General features: G+C 36.4%; 1 protein-coding gene across 2 annotated transcripts in view; it reads right to left on the minus strand.

Moving 5' to 3' along the window:
• Positions 1 to 1,033: 1,033 nt before the first annotated feature.
• igf2r (insulin-like growth factor 2 receptor) overlaps positions 1,034 to 18,151 on the minus strand; it is a 41,303-nt gene continuing 24,185 nt past the window's right edge. The window contains exons 26-47 of one of the 2 annotated variants that reach the window (XM_048207546.1): positions 17,946 to 18,149; positions 17,712 to 17,842; positions 17,530 to 17,633; positions 17,303 to 17,448; positions 17,035 to 17,231; positions 15,211 to 15,337; positions 12,864 to 12,995; positions 12,465 to 12,727; positions 12,169 to 12,381; positions 10,048 to 10,197; positions 9,791 to 9,949; positions 9,144 to 9,342; positions 8,793 to 8,945; positions 7,455 to 7,692; positions 6,484 to 6,620; positions 6,291 to 6,411; positions 5,436 to 5,582; positions 4,866 to 5,050; positions 4,321 to 4,507; positions 4,068 to 4,214; positions 3,841 to 3,910; positions 1,034 to 3,726 (exon numbers count right to left, since the gene is read on the minus strand). In XM_048207546.1, the coding sequence (XP_048063503.1) occupies positions 3,352 to 3,726; positions 3,841 to 3,910; positions 4,068 to 4,214; positions 4,321 to 4,507; positions 4,866 to 5,050; positions 5,436 to 5,582; positions 6,291 to 6,411; positions 6,484 to 6,620; positions 7,455 to 7,692; positions 8,793 to 8,945; positions 9,144 to 9,342; positions 9,791 to 9,949; positions 10,048 to 10,197; positions 12,169 to 12,381; positions 12,465 to 12,727; positions 12,864 to 12,995; positions 15,211 to 15,337; positions 17,035 to 17,231; positions 17,303 to 17,448; positions 17,530 to 17,633; positions 17,712 to 17,842; positions 17,946 to 18,149 (3,785 nt within the window). In that variant the 3' untranslated portion in view covers positions 1,034 to 3,351. Of the gene's footprint in view, positions 3,727 to 3,840; positions 3,911 to 4,067; positions 4,224 to 4,320; positions 4,508 to 4,865; positions 5,051 to 5,435; positions 5,583 to 6,290; positions 6,412 to 6,483; positions 6,621 to 7,454; positions 7,693 to 8,792; positions 8,946 to 9,143; positions 9,343 to 9,790; positions 9,950 to 10,047; positions 10,198 to 12,168; positions 12,382 to 12,464; positions 12,728 to 12,863; positions 12,996 to 15,210; positions 15,338 to 17,034; positions 17,232 to 17,302; positions 17,449 to 17,529; positions 17,634 to 17,711; positions 17,843 to 17,945; positions 18,150 to 18,151 lie in introns of both variants that reach the window. The other variant, XM_048207545.1, reaches the window with a different exon arrangement.

Consider the following 18,151-nt stretch of genomic DNA (forward strand, 5'->3'; position numbering starts at 1 on the left):
ATTTAAATCAGTTAATGTGGGTACAGTGGTTCAATATTAATATTATAAAGCGACAAGAATATTTTTGGCGCACCAAAAAAACAAACAAAATAACGACTTATTTAGTGATGGTCGATTTCAAAACACTGCTTCAGGAAGCATCGGAGCACAATGAATCAGTGTGTCGAATCATGATTCAGATCGTGTCAACGGCTGAAATCACGTGACTTTGCCGCTCCGAACAGCAGATTCGACACTGATTCATCTGTGCTCCGATGCTTGCTGAAGCTTTGTTTTGAAATCGGCCATCACTAAATAAGTAGGTTTTTGCCCACCCAAAATATTCTCGTTGCTTTATAAGATTAATATTGAGCCACTGTACTCACATGAACTGATTTAAATATGTTTTTAGTCCCTTTATGGATCTTGAGAGAGGAAGTGTCATTGCTCTCTCGCTCCCTATGCAGGCCTCACAGAGCTATCGGATTTCAATTGAAATATCTTAATTTGTGTTCCGAAGATTAACGAAGGTCTTACGGGTGTGGAGCAGCATGAGGGTAAGTAATAAATGACATTATTTTCATGTTTGGGCGAACTAACCCTTTAATATTAATTTGAGTAATGTGTTTGTTTATAACTGATACCACTTAATGTGAAACAAGTTGATAAAATGAAAAGAAAAAAGTTATTTGCATTACTTTCAAAATATAATAATTAAAAATATAATGAATAATTATTAATTAGAATGAAATTATCACTAATTTAAAAGGTATAAAAGGCATAACCCCAAAACTATTGGTATCGTTATTGGCAGATAACACTCTGAATAATCGGGTATCGGTGCAAAAATTAACCCAAAAATTAAAAAGAAAACTGAAAATATAAATATAAAATTCAAAATATGAATAAAAAAACTATAAATCAGTGTTTAAATTACACTCGACCAAATTCACACTGACACCATCATTTTGTTTAGTTCTGTGAATTGCTTGAGAATCAGTACTGCCCTCAGACTAGCTAAAGAAGCGATATGATAAACCACAATAACTCCCAGTAAGAATGCATGCCGAGGAGCTGATAGTTTTATTGAAATAATGCCAGAATATCTCAGCATAAACTATTAAAATCCAAAAACAAGATGCTGTAAAACATGACAAATACAGTCTGAGAAGAGCTAAAGCTTCTAACAGGAAAGAAAAAAAAAAAACATTCTCAGGACTCGAAGTATTTCAGAGAACTGTACCATACAATATCCCATACAGCAGTCGCAGACATTTTTTTTTTTTTTTACTAAGGAGAGGGGGAACCCGTGATGACCAATAGCTATCAAGCATACCGTCCACCTTCTGCCCTAAAGGACAGAAGAAAAAAAAGTCCACCAAAGTGCAAAGTACTTAAAGAGACACCCAGGCATGCTTTACCTCAGTTTGATGTACCGTCTCAGGAGCAGCGAGTTATAGCAGATATACAGAACTGATGTGGCTTTATTTGGCAAAAATATATGTGAGCAATACACGGATGGATGGTAATACAAGCCTATGAGACAAACTATTAGAGCCTGAGTGGAAAAAACACTGTACACATGCTGTCAAACAGAACCATGTCCTGTTGTACTGTACCTTCACTGCCATGTGAGAAGAACATATTTGGCAAATCATTTCCAAAGAGCTGACAGAAACCGTGCAACACAACTTTACACATAAATGTATGCATCTTTCTTAAAACCGAGTTAGTCAGCAGGACATTAAAGGTGAGCTGAAACTGATAAACAACATATTCAGCAAATAAAACGCATAAAATTCGCAGGTGTTCAGGGTGTTGTATTCAATGAATGTGACTGGAAACAAAACTGTTCATGCTAACAGAAAAAGTGCTGCTTTCTGCTGCTTGCCGTACATGTGACTTCTTTCATAGGCACGGATTTCTTCTGTGCAAACCGTAAATTAAAATAACGATTATTACAATAAAGTTCAATTTGTTAACATTAATTAGTGCATTAGATATCACAAACTAACAATGAACAATACCTTTACAGAATGATTAATCTAGGTAAATGCTACAAATACATTTGAAGTTGTATAAATTAACATTCATTTTTTTATGAACGAACTTAACATATAAACAGAAAATGAATGTGGATTAATAAATTCTGTAAAAAAAATTGTTCACTGTTAGTAGTTCATACGAAGCCAAGGTGAACTGGTGATTATAAAAATTATATTTCAATGCTTTTGCAACCTCACAAAAAAAAAAAAAAAATTGCTTTTCCCCAAGAACCTTTGCGTTCTCTAGCAAAACATTTACAAAAATTTTGCGTTTCCCAGAGAAACTTTGCACTTGCTCGTTTTCCTGCCACCTCATTAGTTTCCCATCATTTTCATCACAAAAGTTTTGCAAGCGAACACAACACAACTTTCTTGGGTGAATGCAAAAGCACTGAATATAATTTTTCCTCCCTTCTCATTTTTTCTCCATAAGTTCATGATATCCGATATATTTAATAATGTTAATAAATTCAACCTCATTGTAAAGTGTTCCACAAATATAATTACATAAATTGAACAATAACGCAAATAAACACCACATAGTGATTTTAATCATTTATGAGACGTTTTTCTTCTGATTGCGATGAGAAATTTCCGCCTGCTGCAGTCTTACATGCAATGTCATTCTTTCATGGCACTAAATCTCTGTCTGCGCTCTATGTTCTAGTAGGAGAAGTAGAACATGCTTTTTTGGCAGAACAAGGGGGCAAAAGCATTGCACAAAACACCCAATGACAAATGGATGTGAACGCTGCTAAAGCGTAAAGGTGAACGCCAACGCAGAACACACATGCGAAGCGTGATATTCGAAGGTTTGTGATTATAAATATGAACTTGGCGAAGCGAATCAATCTCCATTCGGTGCTACATGGCTCAAGATATGTGAAATACTGCTTCAGATTGTAGTTTAGAAAAGGTCTTTGACTGTATCTGCCACAATCAATCATAATTATTTCATAAAACAGTGTATTTTTCCAGTGAGCTGGTGAATTAACAAAAAAAAAATAGTACCCAAAAATCTTTAAATAACAATAAAAAAATCTATATAGTCCATTTCTGTAAGTTTGTGGGAGACTGAATTTACGTACGACGCTGTACACAATTAATCTAAATCAATGGAAAACGAACATACAAACAAATGACTAAACCCTTTTTTTGTCAGGAAGGCATTGAGTCTATTAAGTGGACGAATCGTCCAACTTGCTCTTGAAAGCCATCTCGAAAACAGCTCACAGATTTCCCTTTAGAAAACCAAAAATGGAGCAACTAAACATTTAAAGCGTGGTGGCAGAGACATTCAAAAGTTCAGTTCGGCTGCCTGATGTCCTCAGACTTTAAGTAGATCCTCGTCACTGTCATCAGGGTCTGGCTGGGGTTTCCTCTGGTTTCTATTGCTGTATCTGGTCTTATTTCTGCTCCGTGTGTCCACCAGGAGCCCCACCAGATCCTCGTCGCTCTCTGACTTCAGCAAAGCTGACGGCAGCCGTGAGGAAGTGGACGATGAAGGGGCAATTCGGACCCCTGGGACTGTGAGTACCTCGTCCTCGCTGTCCTGCTCGTCTAGGGAGAAGGAACGCAGGGCGTCTGCGCTGACGGGTTTGGTGGTGATGTGACCGTTCTCTTGAGGCTCCCGCGTGGGCGTCCCGGTCTCCTCCATCAACCATTCAGTCTCATCTTCACATCCATCTTCATCTGTGTTCACCTAAAGAGAGAGAGAGAGGAACAAAGACAAAGAGAGTTAGGCACATGCTCATTCTGTTCAACTTAGACTCATTTTGAAACTTACAAAAATTTTTTAAAAATGATAAAACGTTACCCTGGAGTACTTGTAAGATACTGGATTTCCTTTCTTGCAGCAGCTTGAAACTTTCTGCATTACAAGTTGCCTAAAAATATATAAATAAATTTTAAGCAGCTCAAATATAAATATAAATACAAATACAAATATATATATATATATATATATATATATATATATATATATATATATATATATATATATATATATATATATTATCACAAATTAATGTAAGTTGCATTTACCTCCTGTCTCGTTTGTGCAGCAAGAGAACAAGCAAACAGATTGTGAGCACAACCAACAGCAGGCTAAGCACCGCCCCTAAAGCCTGACTCCGCCCAGACAATCCAGGATGCTCCTCCCCTCCATCAGTACTGCGTGGGCCCATGGAGCTGGATGAATTGTAGGAGAACCAACGTACTTTACTCAAACTTCCTTTGCTAACACATCTCTGTGGCAGAACTGTCTGGAAATATGTTTAGGCTTTGTGATACTCACAAAAATTCACAAATGGTGGAGGTGTACCAAACAAACAGATACTGGCAGCCATCCGTCTCCAGCAAGAATTTTGGGATACCCTCTCCTGCTGTTGGGCTGCAGTGGAACAGGATGGCCGAAGAAACTGTTTTGGTTCCGTTTCGTCCACATACGGATTCAGACGGTACCAAGACTTCAAGGATTCCATCTGACAACAAATATTGAAAAAGCAATTCAATTATATAAAATATATTTTATTTAAAAAAAAAAATTATATCTAATAAGATCAATTCTAAATTATAATTTATAATTAAATTATATAAAATATATATTTTAAAATATTTTTGCCATTTTGTGTTGTCGCAAACCAAAAATTCATTCAATAAAATAAAAAAAACTGCAGAAATATTTTTTTTCTATTTGTGTTGTTCCAAACAGAATTTATACATAAAAATAAATAAATAGACAAACAAATAAAGGAAATAAACCCCACTTTGCCCTTTATCTGTCCTAACATTAAAACACATTGCAATTCCCGATATGGTTCCTTATAGAATTCCTCTCACCTTTGATATAATACTTGGCTTTGCTGGAAGAACCAATTTTCCTGCGGTAACTGTCATTAATCTTGACCTGACAGATATTGGCACCGATGCACTTGGAAATGGAGTTGTCGGTGATGCCTGACAGCTGGATGTGGTAGATATAGTGATCTCCATTGGAACGATTGTCTCCTGTGGCGTTGTGGAAACTGGGGACAGATAAAACACTGTTTATCTCATTCAAATAACTAGATAAAGTAGATTGAGTCCATCAACACCCCCAAAGCTTGCACAGTCCTGCAGCTCATCCTGGGTCAACATTTCATTCAGTTTTGATTTATATGCTGTTTAATGCCATGATCGCGTTATTGTACATATGCATATGATTGCTTGTTTCATCTTCACATGCGTTTTGATCTGGAGATACTGTACTTGTACAGAGGACATGTGATAGCGCCCCCTAGCGTATCTCAGTGAAAACATGGAAAGCAAGAACATTACATCAATGGCGGGGAAGCGTTTCTCCCACAAATGATGAGATAACTCGTCAATGGCGGGGAAAGAGTCGAAGCAGGAGGATTGAGAGATACTCACGTATAATAAAGCGCCCCCAGGCTGAACATGGCTCCTGTCTCTGGTATTTTGATGGTTCCATTGACCATCTCGAGTTCCACCTGCTTTACAGCACATGCAGCTCGAGTCTCCCACTCCACCCAGAACTCACAGGCTGTTTTATCCTCCCTAAAACACACAAAGGCAAATAAATGAATCTCTATGAATCCCTGCCTGAGAAGAAACCGAACAGTATTTATATAATTTTTTACCTCTAAAACACCACTATGTCCAACTGCCCTGCACATCCTGTTAGTGAGGTCAAAAAACACATTCTGATGACGGAAGTGATGTCTCGCGCTTTGCTTCAATTAGTGCGAGACATCACTTCCGTTGTCAGAGCGCATTCAGACCTCACTAACCGGATGTGCAGGGCAGTTGGACATAGTGGTATTTTAGAGGTAAAAAAATGATATAAATACTGTTCGGTTTCTCGCACAAACCGATCGTTTCGTGTCTTAGGACATCAGTGTGTCGTCACGAGCAGCAGGGTTTAATTTGGATTTGTCTGTGCATGTTTTTTTTACTCTTATAGACGAAGTTCCCACTGACATGCATTATTTGACTGACAGACGGCAGCGGTTTGAGTTAAAAATCATCATTTGTGTTCTACTGAAGACACAAAGTCACCTACATCTTGGATGCCATGGGGCTAAGCAGATAAACATTAAATTTTCATTTTTGAGTGAACTATCCCTTTAAGAAAGCCGTTTTACTTGGACACACGTCACAATGGGTAAGACTATCGCAACTTCAAATTCATGCCAACTTAAACAGAATTAAAACACCAGCACCACATGGTAAGAATCCATTCATGCCAAGTTACTCATAACTTACTTAAATAGTAATTTGGGATGACCCATTGTGCTGCCACACTTCAGCTGTATGATTGTTTTGGCTGGTCGATTGGGTCCACACACCTCATCACCCATGGAATAATTGACCAGGATCTTTCCATCTAAAGAAAATATAAGCTGATGAGAAGCCAACAAAACAATAATTACGTCAGAGAAGGTTTAAAAGCACTTACCGATTAACTCCATGGTCTGCGTGTGCACACGGCCCAGAGTCTCGGTCTTCCCGCCGGCACGTCTGCGACACACGGCGGCTTCCGCAGCACAACCTGGCTGGCCTCCATGGATGGCCTGGCACAGATTTAAGTAGTACCTGTGGGAACAAATAGTACAATTGTGAATTTCATACATACTGATCAGATGCAGGTGCAATATTTTACCATTGTTTCATTACTGATTAAATAAATTGTGTCCAAGTTCCACCGATTTGTACAGAAATGTATGTTCGTGGACAAAAACAAAATACATGCACAGATATTGAAATTTGGGCTGATACTAATACCTGTAAATTTTTTTTTTTTTTTTTACTGGGATGGCTGCTAAAAATATAGGTCAATATCATTTTTAGAAAAAAAAAACCAACAACACATTTTGTATGTATATCTTACTTATAAACTAGTATAATATATTTTTATATTGGATATACTTTCAGACACTCTGATCTCTAGATATTGTACCATAATCAGCCATTAAAATAAAAATAAATAAATAAATAAATAATTGTTTTTGGATGTTAATGTTCATTTATAAATGTGTATATTTAGGTTAAATGTAACTTATTTATATATTTCTATTTTTATTAATAAAAATAATTTTTTTTACTTTAGTTATTTATTTTGGTGGAAAAAGTTAATGTTAATTAACTAAACTTTTTTGTTAAAGCTTTGGAAAAGTTTTGGAAAAGTAAAAAAATATATTCAAATCACTAATAGAAGTAAATGATTACTTTTATATAAAATCAGACACCTTAAATTGAAAGAATTTCAGACAGAATATAAAAAAAAGGGGGAAAAACCATGATATTATGTTTTTCTAATATCAGCCTAATCAAACCAACATAACTAATAAAAATACAAACAAGATTGTACAATCACATCCTTCAACAGGGTCAAATGAAATTAAACACAACAACAGGTGTGAGACTCACGAATCATCCCCGTGGCTAAATTTCCAGGGCTCTGTAAGAGAAGAGAGGGTGAGCAGGTCGTAAGTTTGGTGTTGTCCTGCCAGCTTGCATTCCATCTTTTTGGGTGGGCACACCACATTCGTTCGCCACTGGAAGGTGGCAGAACACCCTTGGGTTTCGCTCATCAGCTCGGGTTTTCCACGGCCCGCCGCTGGGTCACACGAGAACAAAATGGACGACTGACGCTTCCCTCTTAGTGCTGTGAAATACACACACACACACACAAATAAAAATACCTTAAAATAGCCCTTAAGTCAAGTACAGACAGAAACACATTTCTTGTTTAAATCTTAAAAAAAGATTACATTATGTAACTTTTGGCCCTCTAGCGGTTAAAAAACGAAAACAAAACTGCATGCATTTTGCAGAAGAACATTGTTTTGGTTGTGCTTGTGGATGAATGACCCTTCACAATAGATAATGCTTTACAATGAACTGTTAGAGAGCTACATATGGCAATTTACCGGTTCAAAAAAAATACCTTACTCACCTGCTGAGTAATAATGCATTCTCCGTGTCACTTTTACAACATTTCAAATCAATCACTTCTCTCTATCTCTGAAAAGCCAAGCTAATGTTGATTCTTGTTTTATTACTGGCTCTGTTGCGTTCTCTTTTTGCAAGCAGAAGCTCCTATATTCGGCATTTGTTTAAAACGGGTGATTCCCCGGACGTTCGAGATTTAACGCACTCCACGTCAAACTTTCTCATTCATTGTAACAACTAACCGATGCCACTCCCACAATATACGTCCATCAAACTAGCCGGAGCAACTTTTCTCTATATATGGATATGACGAGACATGAAAACCATGCCGTCAGATTTAAAATATAAACACTTACAATATGCTTACCATAGCAAATCAGGGTAAGACAAAAACATGTTACAATGATGATCACAACTGTTTCATAGTGCTTTTAAGTAATGTTCATGTAATGTGCTGCCAAATTGTGAACCTAATAATTAAATTAGATTTTAAATATTACTTATTTAAATAAAACCTAATGTAATTTTGTAAAATGTAAAATTATTTACATTTAAAAAAAAATTACATTTTGTAAACACAATTATACATATTTTTTACATAAATTATTCATGTATTTTATATTATTTAATGTAATTTTTTTTTAGTTTATTTACAAACTTTTTCTTTCCTTAACAAGGAACTGAATCCATTCATTTAAAAAAAGAAAAAAAGAAAAGAAATGAACAAAAGCTCTTTTTACATAAATAAATATAGCTTGTCCAGTTGCTTTATCCCAAAAAAGTATGAGGTTTTAGTCTGTCAGGGATTCGTACCATCAGAGCAGAAGCCCCATTTCTGATCTTTGTCATAGTTGCTTGTAGTGGCACACCACTTCTTTCCGTCAGTCCTGCCTTCAGTTGTGCACTCAGTATAAGATTTGTGATGGAAGTTAAAGGGGAAAGTGCACACTTCATCTTTATCTGTAACTAAAAACACAATAAACAAATTTTAACCATTTAGGGAAAATGTGAATTCTTCCATCTTAGATTTTGAGCTTGGTAACTTACAAGGCATCACAATTATTATCTTCTGGAACAGACTATCTGCCAAAAGTCCACCTATTATGCCTTAAAATGCTGTCTAGTTCACTAGGTTTTTAGAGTGATTCAGTAGGTCTGTCTTACCTTGAGGACAGGTGTCTCCTCCACTATACTGCATGATCACATCCTGGTCCTCTCTCTTATAGTTTAAGTTCATGATTTTGCTATTCCCGTATGAAGCCGCAGAGTCAGCGGAGATCAGACATACTGCGCTGTCTTTACATTTTGTGTCTGCCACAGTCCCACACACATTGATTGTAAAGGAGTCAGAGCTTCTAGGAACCTAAAAAACACACAATATAAATGTCTTTACCATTTCAAATGAATGCTGTTCTTTTGAGCTTTTTATTCATTAAAGCATTCTGAAAAAAATGTAGCACAGTTTCCACAAATATATGAAGCAGCACAACTGTTTTCAACATTGAGAATAATAAGACATGTTTCTTGAGCATCAAATCAGCATATTAGAATGATTTCTGAAGGGTCATGTGACACTGAAGACTGAAGTAATGATGCTGAAAATTCAGCTTTGACATCACAGGAATAAATTACATTTTAAAATTTATTCAAATTGAAAACTTACATAACTAATCACATACATGTAGTCTTGGTGAGCAAAAGAGACTTTGTTCATAAACATTACTATTTTTGGTGTCTGTAAGATTTGTTAGTGTACACATTTAAAATATTCAGTCTTTGTTTTCTGAGAAACGTCCTCATCTCATCATTACCTGAATGGGCCCTGAAAGCGCTGAGAGGTCAAAGGTGTAATGCAGTTGGGAGACGGTCAGCTTGCAGCCCTTTGCTGTGACGGTCTCCGGGCAAACCACAGGAGTGGCCCACTCGAACACATACATACAGTCCTGTGCCCGGATCATGCGGGGAGAACCCTGTTCATGGAAAACAAACACTTACTTACTGAACCAACAACAACTCTATTGCATTTGACAATTTATGACTCCAACTAAGGTTTGGGTTGATCTCTTACCAGCTCTGCCCCTTTCTGGCAGGTGAAAATGATCTTGGAGGAGTAGTTGGAGCTGCGGTCAGAAGGGCAGATGGTCGTGCTGTTAAAGGTGATCTCCACCTCGTTGGTGTTGTTGTTATAGCGAGGAGGGGAGGTGATTCGTCCGATGTCCTGCACAGAAAGGAAAAGCCCACACTGAATTTAAAGGTGTCATCGAACGTTTTTTTACAAGATGTAATATAAGTCTAAGGTGTCCCCTGAATGTGTCTGTGAAGTTTCAGCTCAAAATACCCCATAGATTTTTTTTAATTAATTTTTTTAACTGCCTATTTTGGGGCATCATTAACTATGCACCGATTCATGCTGCGGCCCCTTTAATTCTGGCGCTCCCTCGCCCATGGAGCTCATGCTTGCCTTAAACAGCATAAACAGCATAAAGTTCACACAGCTAATGTAACCCTCAAAATGGATCTTTACAAAGTGTTCGTCATGCAACATGTCTTTTCGCGTAAGTATGGTATTTATTTGGATGTTTACATTTGATTCTGAATGAGTTTGATAGTGCTCCGTGGCTAAAGCTAACATTACACACTGTTGGAGAGATTTATAAAGAATGAAGTTGTGTTTATGAATTATACAGACTGCAAGTGTTTAAAAATGAAAATGGCGACGGCTCTTGTCTCCGTGAATACAGTAAGAAACTATAACCACATTTAACAGTACAGTAGCAACATGCTAATGAAACATTTAGAAAGACAATTTACAAATATCACTAAAAATATCATGATATCATGGATCATGTCAGTTATTATTGCTCCATCTGCCATTTTTCGCTATTGTTCTTGCTTGCTTACCTAGTCTGATGATTCAGCTGTGCACAGATCCAGACGTTAATACTGGCTTGTGTAATGTCTTGAATGGCTGGCATATGCAAATATTGGGGGCGTACATATTAATGATCCCGACTGTTACGTAACAGTCGGTGTTATGTTGAGATTCGCCTGTTCTTCTGAGGTCTTTTAAACAAATGAGATTTATATAAGAAGGAGGAAACAATGGTGTTTGAGACTCACTGTATGTCATTTCCATGTACTGAACTCTTGTTATTTAACTATGCCAAGATAAATTCAATTTTTAATTCTAGGGCACCTTTTTCTGATTCAAACATGTCACTATAGACTACACTATAGATGCAATACCAACCCCTGGTCCCTCTGTATCAGTAATGAAAAATACTTCATGACATTATTCATATTCATCTTGACTCTATTTGAGCAAAGCCAAAACTGATAGTATGAACATTCTTCATCTAATTTGTGACATTTAAAGTGCATGTAGTTCTAAGGTTTGCATGTAGTTTGAGATGGCCTCCGTAACATATTGGCTATTAATTAAACTAACGATACTATATTATTTAACTAAAGGGTTATTTCACCGAAAAATGATGTCATTAATTATCTGTCATTAATTACTCACTTCATCTTCGGAACACAAATTAAGATATTTTTGATGAAATCCGAGAGGTATATGACTCGTCCAAAGAAAGCATTTTAACCTCCACTTTCAAGGTCCAGAAAGGTACTAAAGACATTGTTAAAACAGTTGATGTCACTACAGTGGTTCAACCTTAATGTTATGAAGCGACAAAAATACTTTTTGCGCAAAACCAAAACAAAAATAATGACCTTATTCAACAATATCTTCTGTGTCATTCTCTTATGCTGTTTACGTCCAGCGCTTCCAGGTTCCACGTCAGAACGGCAGCTGTTTTAACGATGTCTTTAGTACCTTTCTGGACCTTTAACGTCTATGGAGGAGTCCTATACCTCTCGGATTTCATCAAAAATATCTTATTTTGTGTTCTGCAGATGAACGAAGGTCTTGCGGGTTAGGAATGACATGAGGGAGAGTAATTAATGACAGAATTTTCATTTTTCTGTGAACTAACCCTTTAAATGAATTAAATTATGAATGCACTTAAAATACAGGTATTGGTACTCTGTATCGATAACAAAGTACCAAAAATTAAGGTATCGGTATCAGTCTCATTCTGGAAAAAGTGGTATCGGTGCTTCCCTACAATCCATCATCCATCCATCAAAAGCAAGGAAAGTGGAATTCACTGCTCATGCATGTACTCACAATTGGATCTCCATCAGCAGGGTCCATGCACACAGCGGCCCCTGGAGGACAGTTGACCTTTGGGATGGGGTTAAGGGGCTGGCAGATGTTGATGTAGAAGTCAGGAGACTTCTCTCTGTCTACATCTTCATCAATAGCTTTGTAGTAACCAGTGAGATGGATCAGAGGACTCAGGTCAATCTGGTTGGTTCCGTTCCAAACTGAGCACTTCACCTGCAGAAAAGATACACTAAATATGTTGCAGGTTCAAATGAAATGAGGTTTAGAGGATTTAAAGTTAAAAGACTTCCCATTACCTGTTCTTCGCAGAGCAGAGGGGTGTGCCAAGAGAAGAAGTGAGTGCAAATGGTGTCACGTGAGTACACCAGCACGGGTTCATCCGTACCTCCTCCCTCAGACTTGCAGACGAAACTGAAGATGCTCTTGTGTTTGAGGGAAGGGTCAGCGGCACACACGTCTCCATCCTCATAGGTAAGCTCCACCACCTGATCCTTATAGACCAGCTTCCTTGAGGCTTTTCCGCCACTTATGGCCGTTTGAGTTTCCTTGATGCACACAGCTGCAGCAAAAGAAACATCTTAACATTACCATCCTATAACTATAACTGGTGAGAAAGCCCTATCGACTGCAAAGTTCTACTTAAAAATAATCAAGAGGTATTTTTCACTAAATGACGGGCACAAAGGGAAACAAACCTGTTCCAGGTGCACATCCAACGTTAGCTACTTCTCCACACACGTTCAGTCTGAACATCTTCCTATGGGCCAAGGGATCATAGACTGTATAACCACCTGTTCGACTGAGGGCGTTAAGGTCAAAGAGATGACCTGTGGAGACCCAACACATACACAGTACATCTTAGATTGATTCAGGGACAAAAATAAAAGCAGTATGCAAGAGCTTACATTTGAGCAATATGTGAAAACACATTCCCTGTATTTTAGGCTATTTATATGCAACATTCATTTTTCATTCATTCAACTTTATTTCCGGACTCAAGGTCCATTAGAAAACATACCAAATAAATAATTAAATAATTAAATAATAAAATAAAATAAAATAAAATAAAATAAAATAAAATAATAAAATAAAATAAAATAAAATAAAATAAAATAAAATAAAAATAAAATAAAAAGACAATTTTTAAAAAGACAATTATACCAATATTTTCTCATAGATGACAGGTATCAGATCACACTTTGTCTAGGATTCGACAACAGCATAATAGCATTCTGTGAATTATCCAACCGACAAATAATTTATACATCAGATTTCTCATTAAAGCCATAAAAGTTCTTACTCTTGACATACAAAACAGATTACTTGCACTGCTCCACCTTGGTTTTTTCAAAAGAATTCTCACACAATCATTGTAGGCAGTCTGAAGCTTACATAAGCTCACTTTTTTTTTAAAGTTGACCCATAAAGGAGCAGTATAAAAAGAGGTACAGAATATTCTAAAAAGGTACAGTGGCATGAAAAAGTATGTGAACCCCTTGCAGAATCTGTGAAAATGAAAATTATTTTAATAAAATAAGAGGGATAATAAAAAATGCATGCTATTTTTTGTTGAGTACTGTCCGGAGTAAGATATTTTACATAAAAGATGTTTGCATTTAGTTCACAAGACAAAACAATAGCTGAATTTATTAAAATAACCCCATTCATAAGTATGTGAACCATTGATTCTCAATACTGTGTGTGGTTACCTGATGATCCACAACTGTTTTTATGTTTTGTGATGGTTGTTCATGAGTCTCTTGTTTGTCCTGAGCAGTTAAACTGAGCTCTGTTCTTCAGAAAAATCCTCCAGGTCCTGCAGATTCTTCAGTTTTCAAGGATTTTCGCATATTTGAACCCTTTCCAGCAGTGACTGAATGATTTTGAGATCCGTCTTTTCACACTGAGGACAATTGAGGGACTCAAACACAACTATTAAAAAAGGTTCAAACATTCACTGATGCTCCAGAAGGAAACACGATGCGTTAAGAGTCGGGGTGTGAAAACTTTTGAACAGGATGAAGATGTCACAATTTTTCTTATTTTGTTTAAATATCATTGTTTTTCATTTAGTACTGCCCTTCGGAAGCAACAGAAGATACTTGCATGTTTCCCAGCAGAAAAATTAAGTACAATTTACCTTGATATTTGAATTCAAAAGTTTTCACCCCCCTGCTCTTAATGCGTCGTGTTTCCTTCTGGAGCATCAGTGAATGTTTGAACCTTTTTTAATAGTTGAGTTTGAGTCCCTCAATTGTCCTCAGTGTGAAAAGATGGATCTCAAAATCATACAGTCACTGCTGGAAAGGGTTCAAATATGGAAAAATGCTTGAAAACTGATGAATCTGCAGGACCTGGAGGATTTTTCTGATGAACAGAGCTCAGTTTAACTGCTCAGGACAAACAAGAGACTCATGAACAACCACCACAAAACAAACAAACAGTCGTAGATCATCAGGTAACCACACACAGTATTGAGAATCAATGGTTCACATACTTATGAATGGGGTTATTTTAATAAATTCAGCTATTGTTTTGTCTTGTGAACTAAATGCAAACATCTTTTATGTAAAATATCTTACTCAGGACAGTACTAAACAAAAAATAACATGCATTTTTTATTATCCCTCTTATTTTATTATTATTATTATTATTTTATAATTCTCATTTTCACAGATTCAGCAAGGGGTTTACATACTTTTTCATGCCACTGTATATCTTAATCTGTATATCTTAAACACATCAAATTTTCTTACTAACATATTGGCTTGGGTATAAAGCATATGGTGCTGCCTGTACATATCCTCATCATCACCCATTTCATCATTAATGATATGTCCCAAATATTTTATTGTAGTGCATACATTTATTACTTGCCCATGACAGATAAAAATCTGGAAAAAACAGACATGTACCACATACAAGACGCTGTTATGAGCAGACAGGAAGTGTCTGGATAAGATGATTCAGCTGTTCTGGTTCTGAGTGGTCATGTGAGTAATAGTGTATTCTGAGTGACTGACGCTCAAGTGAGTGACTCACCTGTAGCTGGATTTGTGACTTTACAGTCTCCATGCTCAGTGCTGTTGAGAGGACAGGCTGCAGCAGTGAACCACACAAAGGTATACACACAGTTCTCCAGTGCCGTGATCAGAGTGGGTTTAGATTCCTGCAGACAGACAGGTGTCATTATGCCCACTGTATAATATGTCATACATATACACAGAAATAAAAGAAAAATAGAAAAATCTTTTAAAATTGCAATTATGATTATTTATATGTAATTATAAATTTAGGTCAGTAAGAATTTTTTTTAAAACCCATGTTTTTGAAAGAATTCTCTTGCGCTCACCAAGGCTGCATTTATTTGATCAAAAATACAGCAAAAACAGTAATATTGTGAAATAAATAACGGTTTTCCATTTTAAAATGTAATTTATTCTGGTGATCAAAGCTGAATTTTCAGCATCATTACTCCAGACTTCAGTTTCACATGATCCTTCAGAAATCATTCGAATATGCTGATTTGCTGCTCAAGAAACATTTATGATTATTATCAATGTTGAAAACAGTTGTCCTAAATATTTTTAAGACTTTTAAGACTCTTCAAAAGAACAGCATTTATTTTAAATAGAACTTTTTCGCAACATTTTAAATGTCTTTACTGTCACTTTTGATCAATTTAATACAACCTTTCTGAATAAAAATATGGTAAAAACATACATACATACACACAGTACTGTGCAAAAGTCTTAGGCAGGTTAGAAACATGCCTTAGACTTTTCCACAGCGCTGTAAATAAATATATATTATATATAAATATAAATATATATATATAAATAAATATAAATATAAGTGCTGTCAATCGATTAAAAAAATTAACTCATTAATTTCACATTTTTTCTGTAATTAATCTAGATTAAAAACATTTTTTTTAGTATTTTTATATTGTAATAATTTCACAGTTACCCTCAAATTAATGTAGAAACAACTTAAACACAGTATATTTTAAATATTTGTTTAATGCCATCTATTTATGAATGAAGGCCAGTGTCACCGATACTAATACTGGTACTGATGTCTCTATGAAATAGATTTTTTTTAAAACATTAATTATAGACATTTAACATTACAGTGTAAATAAAAGCTATCAATTCCAACATTTATTAAGCTTTTAAAAAAATTAAAAAAATTTAATTTAAGTGAACTTAAAACAATCTTTACATAAACCCATTATAATAAGTGTCATATTTACATGTGGCCTTCCTACCTGTCTAACAGCTAGGAAATATACAGAAATACACTGAATAAAGTTATAAACACTTTACAGTCTTTACTGCATAAATTATAAATTAAATATGGATTATTAGATATTATAAAATTAATCTAAAATTTTAAATGAAATATAAGATTAAGCTACAATTTTCTTTGATTCACATTAAATGACAGACTTCACAGCACTGGTTTATTAGACTGCTGTGACTGGCGCTGCCGAACATGGCTGATCTGACGCGCATCTCATTTTCTCACAACTCTTGAAGTTGACGTTATTTAACTCATTTAAGACTGTTCTTATCATAATACTCAACAAAACTGACATTTTGGCATAATTCTGTGGTGTTGTTTGTTCAAGCGCAAAAGAGAACTCGATAGGCTACTGGTGCGTGCCTTTCTGTGCACACGACATTCACAGACAGCGCGTTCTCGCTTGTCTTGTGGCACTTAAATGGTTTAAAAGCATTTACATGAAGAAAAGCGTAATCATAGGCCAAATGTAACATGCTCATTTTGACAGCACAAATATTAATCAAGTATTAATCAAGTAATCAAGTATATTAATCTTTAAATGCCTAAATAATTACAGACCACTTTGTCAGGGTCGCATCTGAAGCGAATAATGGTGGTCCGTTTTCTCTTGCCATCAGGACAGGCTTGTCCGTTGGTGTATTTCAGAATCAGGATGTTTTTGTCCCACTGTGGTCCCTCCTCTGCCTCCCCCAGATTCACATACTCGTCTCCGTTCTTCAGACAGGCCGCAGCGCTAGATGGGCAGTTCCACATCCCTGAGACAAATACCAGTTATTAAAACTATGCTGATTGGTCAATATGCTCCAGCTGTGCTGCTGCTACTCACCGGTCTGAGGCACCAGAGACTTGCACACATTGATATAGTAACGCTGCTTCTGATTATTGGTTGTATTGTTTTTTTCTGGCAAGATCATCCAATTAGATTTGTGCAGGGCCAGAGAGGATAGATCGTAGGAGTGGCCATTGCCATCGCTGCCAAAGGAGTTTATAGATGATTTAGACAGTTGTATTATGTGTTAGATGCAAATACATCAGCTAGAAAGTTTCTCTCACTTGTAAGAGCAGGTTGTGGTTTTGAAGGAAGGGCAGGCCAAAGCTGTGTGCCAATCAAACAGATATGTGCAGTCTGCAGTTTCTCTTATGAACTCTGGCTTACCCTGACAAACAAAACAAATCATTTAGGAAATTAATTCAACTTTTTAATAAAACTTGTTCATTGGCTGCAAGGAACTCACAGGATTCTTGCTGTGGTCGCAGGAGAAGAGAATAGCCGTGGATCTCTCGTAGATCTTGTGGCATGTTTCCCCATTTGTGTAGTTGATCATGATAACACCATCATCAAATGTGAGGTTTTGATTGGCTAGCCCTGCAAAGGAGCACGGGAAAGGTTAAATATGAAAAAAAAAAAAAAAATACAAAATGCTTACTAGCTCAGCATTGATACTGAATGAAATAAATAAATAACTCACCTGCTATCCTGTGTGTTTGGCCCTCAACCTGACAGGAGGACACAGCGTTGTTGGCACCGTGAGGGCAGACCGAGGATGTAATGGGGCCACACACTGCAAAGTGATACTCATAACCCAAACCCTTCACAACATAGTCCTTTCCGCTCAGCGGCGTGAGATTGTACTCATAACCGCTCTTGGGGTCCTTGACTTTACAGTTTTCACCT

The sequence above is a fragment of the Megalobrama amblycephala genome, linkage group LG11 (assembly GCF_018812025.1).
Source record: "Megalobrama amblycephala isolate DHTTF-2021 linkage group LG11, ASM1881202v1, whole genome shotgun sequence".
NCBI lineage: Eukaryota > Metazoa > Chordata > Actinopteri > Cypriniformes > Xenocyprididae > Megalobrama > Megalobrama amblycephala.